Here is a 3,650-nt window from a genome sequence, read left to right as displayed (position 1 = left end):
CTCACTTCCCGCATCTTGTCCTCCACCGAAGACACTCCCACCTTCTCCCGAATAGTCTCATTCCTAAGCCTATCTCCCCTAGTAAGTCTACACATCTAACACAACATTTTCATCTCCGCCACCTTTGAATTTTGGATATGGGAGTGCTTGATTGACCAACACTCCGCTCCATATAACATGGCCAGACGGACTACCACTTTATAGAATTTGCCTTTAAGTTTGAGAGGCACCTTCTTATCAGAAAAAACTCCCGGGGCTAGCCTCCATTTAATCCATCCTGCCCCAATACGGTGAGATACATCCTCATCAATCCCACTACTCCCCTAAATCATAGACCCAATATATTTAAAACTATCCATCTTACAAATAACTTGAGAATCCATCTTCATTACTACCTCGTCCTCCTGCTTCAAGTCATTAAACTTGCATTCCAAGTCCTCCGTCTTGGTCCACCTCAACCTGAACCCTTTAAACTCCAGGGTTTGCCTCTAAACTTCTAATTTATCATTAACACCCCTTCGCGTCTCATTAATCAAAACTACATCATCAGTAAATAGTATACACCAAGGCACCTCTCCATGAATACGCTGTGTCAACACATCCATCACCAAGGCAAACAAAAATGGGCTAAGAGTTGGTCCCTGGTGCAACCCTGTCAAGATAGGAAATGCTTTGAATCTCCGCCCACCGTTCTCATTCGAGTCTTCGCTCCATCATACATGTCCTTAATCTATTTAATGTACGCCACCGGGATCCCTCCCACCTCCAAGCATCTCCAAAGAACCTCCCCAAGGATTTTGTCGTATGCCTTCTCCAGGTCGATGAACACTATGTGTAAGTCACTTTTCCTCTCCTTATACTGATCCAACAATCTCCACACAAGGTGAATAGCCTCTGTCTTGAGCGACTGGACATAAATTCAAACTGATTCTCAGAAATAGACACAATCCTCTTCAACCTCCACTCGACCACCCTCTCCCAAATCTGTATAGTGTGACTCAATAACTTGATACCTCTGTAGTTGTTACAACTCTGAATGACACTCTTGTTATTGTATAAAGAAATCATAGTACTCTATCTCCAAGCCTTGGGCATCTTTGTAGTCTTGAAAATGCCGTTAAATAATTCAGTCAGACACCTTAAACGTGCCTTGCCTGTATACCTCCAAAAATTTATCAGAATGTCGTCAGATCCTGTCGCCCTACCCCCTCGCATCCTTTGAATAGTCTCTCTAACCTCTTCCACCTTGAAACGTTTACAATAACTGAAATCACGACCCTTCTCTGAGTGCTCTAACTCTCCTAACACAATGTCTTTGTCTCCATCATTCAAGAGTCTATGAAAATATGCCTGTCATCTTCTCTTAATGTGACCGTCCTCCACCAATACTCTGCCATCCTTCCCCTTAATGCACTTCACTTGGTCAAGGTCACGACCCTTCCGCTCCCTAGCCTTAGCAACCCTATACAACCTCTTTTTCCCACCTCTTTCCTCTAATCCCGCATACAAGCTTTCAAATGCTGCTGACTTAGCTGCCGTAACCGCTAACTTGGCCTCCTTCCTAGCTAACTTGTACTCCTCCCTGTTCACCCGCTTTCCCTCTTCATCCTTACTCTCCATCAACTAAGCATATGCCTTAGTCTTCACCTTCTTCTTAACTTCTCCATTCCACCACCAGTCCCCCCAATGTTGGCCAGACCGGCCCCTCAAAACTCCCAACAACTCTCTAGATGTCTCCTTGATGCAACTGGAAGCCCTATTCCACATAATATCCATGTCCTCCCTACACTCCCACACTCCCGTTCCCGCTACCTTCTCCCCTATCTCCAGCACACTTATTGGAGTCAAGCCACCCTACTTAATTTTAGGTCGACACCAGTTTTAAAATATTTCTATTAAATGATAATAGTTTTTTTAATTTATTTATTGATTTTGTACGTTTTTTAAAGCTATATTCAATATCGTCAAAAAGAAATAAAATCATAAACTTAACAATTAAAAATCTTTGAGGCGTGTCAAAATTTTGAAGGCCTAAAGTAAAGGTTTTACTGGTCTCACCACCCTTTGTTCATATGCAATATGCAATTCTTTATCAAAACTCCATTTTTATAATTTTTAATATTGTTTAAGAGTTGGAAACATTACACTGGGGGGATTCGATCCTCATCAACATGGTGAAAGATTAGGCCATACATCAAGTACGCGACCCTAATATAATAACAGCATTACTTCTTGAAATGATCCTGGAGTCCGTGGATTAACAGTTGCTAGCTCGCGATCTTATTAACAAGGAAGAAGATTGCAGTAACACAACTTCACAACACACAGTTTTTCTGATGGTGATTTTGTATATTTCAAGTTGCTAGCTCATCGACAGATTTCAGTGCCTAAGCGGAGGGTAAATAAACTTCCAGCTATGTTCTATGGACCTTTAAGGGTTCCAATACCCAACCTCAACTAGTTTAAGGATTGATCTGTATATATAGTAGCTTTTGTATATATATCATTGTCAATGAAGTACCACATTCTCCAATAGTCTTATGAAGTGATAACAAACACACACTTCTCAACATATATATACAATAAAGACACACTTTGTTTGTCCACCGCAGAAGCTGAATATATTGCTATACAACTGATTTAGTGCCATAAAGAATTGCTTTAGATGAAAGAATTTACTTGAGATCATGGATTTTAGCAGTCAAGGTACGTTTTTTTTACAAAGGTAATATAGTCAAGGTACGTCTTATTCTTTGATAATCAGTGCAATTTGTCTCATCAACTGGATAGTAATTAACTGATAGAACCTTACTCTTTTTCAAATTGCATCGCTTAAGTGAGAAGAAAAGACCGCAGATTATGAGAGTAGCAAAGCTACAACGACAACAAAATATCCATTGTATTCTCACAAAGTGGTGTAGGAGGGGGACCACTACCTCAGATGAAGTGAAGAGGTTGTTTCCAATAGACCCCTGGTTCAGGACAGATAACAGTATAACAAACAAAAAACATAAAAACAAACAACAAGAATGTATATCACGCCGCTAGAAAATAAAGAAAAAAAGACACCCACAAAGTAGTACTATAAACTAGCTATTCGAAATTATAGATATCACCAGAATACCACGAACAAGAGACTACAAGAAACTATAGGCACAGATACAAGCAAAACACTCTTTCCTACTATTACAGATGTACTCTTACCTACTAACACTACCTAAATCCGCGTCCTCCACACTTTCGTAGCAAGCGTTAAGTTCAAAACTTATGAATAGGCTTAAGCAATCTACAACTAGCTACAAGAGCAACAACAACTATTAGGATGCCTCAGTCTCAAACAAGTTGGAGGCAGCTACAAGAAGTGAAAGTACATTATAAAAGTGAAAATATCGATCATAAAAATTCTAACTAAAGTATGTACAATCATCAGAGATCATCAAGAAGAGTAAAAACTTCCCTGTTATTGTCTAAAAAGCTTCAATCCACTTAACTAGCTGATGATATTTTTTGGCATTTGGAAAACTTCAAGAAGTATAAGAATCTAGACTAATGTTTACAAATGATAAGTTGCAATGACTCTCTATAGTTCTTGATCATTAGTCACATCTGATAAAAAAAAACAAGAAAAACAGTACTAAAAGCTTCTCAAT

At 39.3% G+C, this 3,650-nt stretch overlaps 1 protein-coding gene across 1 annotated transcript; it reads right to left on the bottom strand.

The window, feature by feature from the left end:
- Nucleotides 1–730: 730 nt before the first annotated feature.
- Nucleotides 731–1,620, bottom strand: LOC124887189. The gene is made up of 2 exons (XM_047396379.1): nucleotides 1,462–1,620; nucleotides 731–907 (listed from the first exon to the last, which is right to left on the bottom strand). Exons 1-2 carry the CDS (start codon nucleotides 1,618–1,620, stop codon nucleotides 731–733), a joined length of 336 nt encoding a protein of 111 aa, XP_047252335.1.
- Nucleotides 1,621–3,650: the final 2,030 nt, after the last annotated feature.

The sequence above is a fragment of the Capsicum annuum genome, chromosome 9 (genome assembly GCF_002878395.1).
Source record: "Capsicum annuum cultivar UCD-10X-F1 chromosome 9, UCD10Xv1.1, whole genome shotgun sequence".
Classification (NCBI taxonomy): domain Eukaryota; kingdom Viridiplantae; phylum Streptophyta; class Magnoliopsida; order Solanales; family Solanaceae; genus Capsicum; species Capsicum annuum.
This window is presented reverse-complemented; position numbering and strand designations above follow the sequence as displayed.

What these genes read in the sequence shown, in the direction of transcription:
- LOC124887189 (XM_047396379.1), bottom strand. Translation starts at nt 1,620, where the DNA reads ATGGAGAGTAAGGATGAAGAGGGAAAGCGGGTGAACAGGGAGGAGTAC. An exon ending in GGAAAAAGAGGTTGTATAGG is followed by an intron (nt 908 to 1,461) that starts GTTGCTAAGGCT and finishes ATTTATGTCCAG; the next exon opens with TCGCTCAAGACAGAGGCTAT.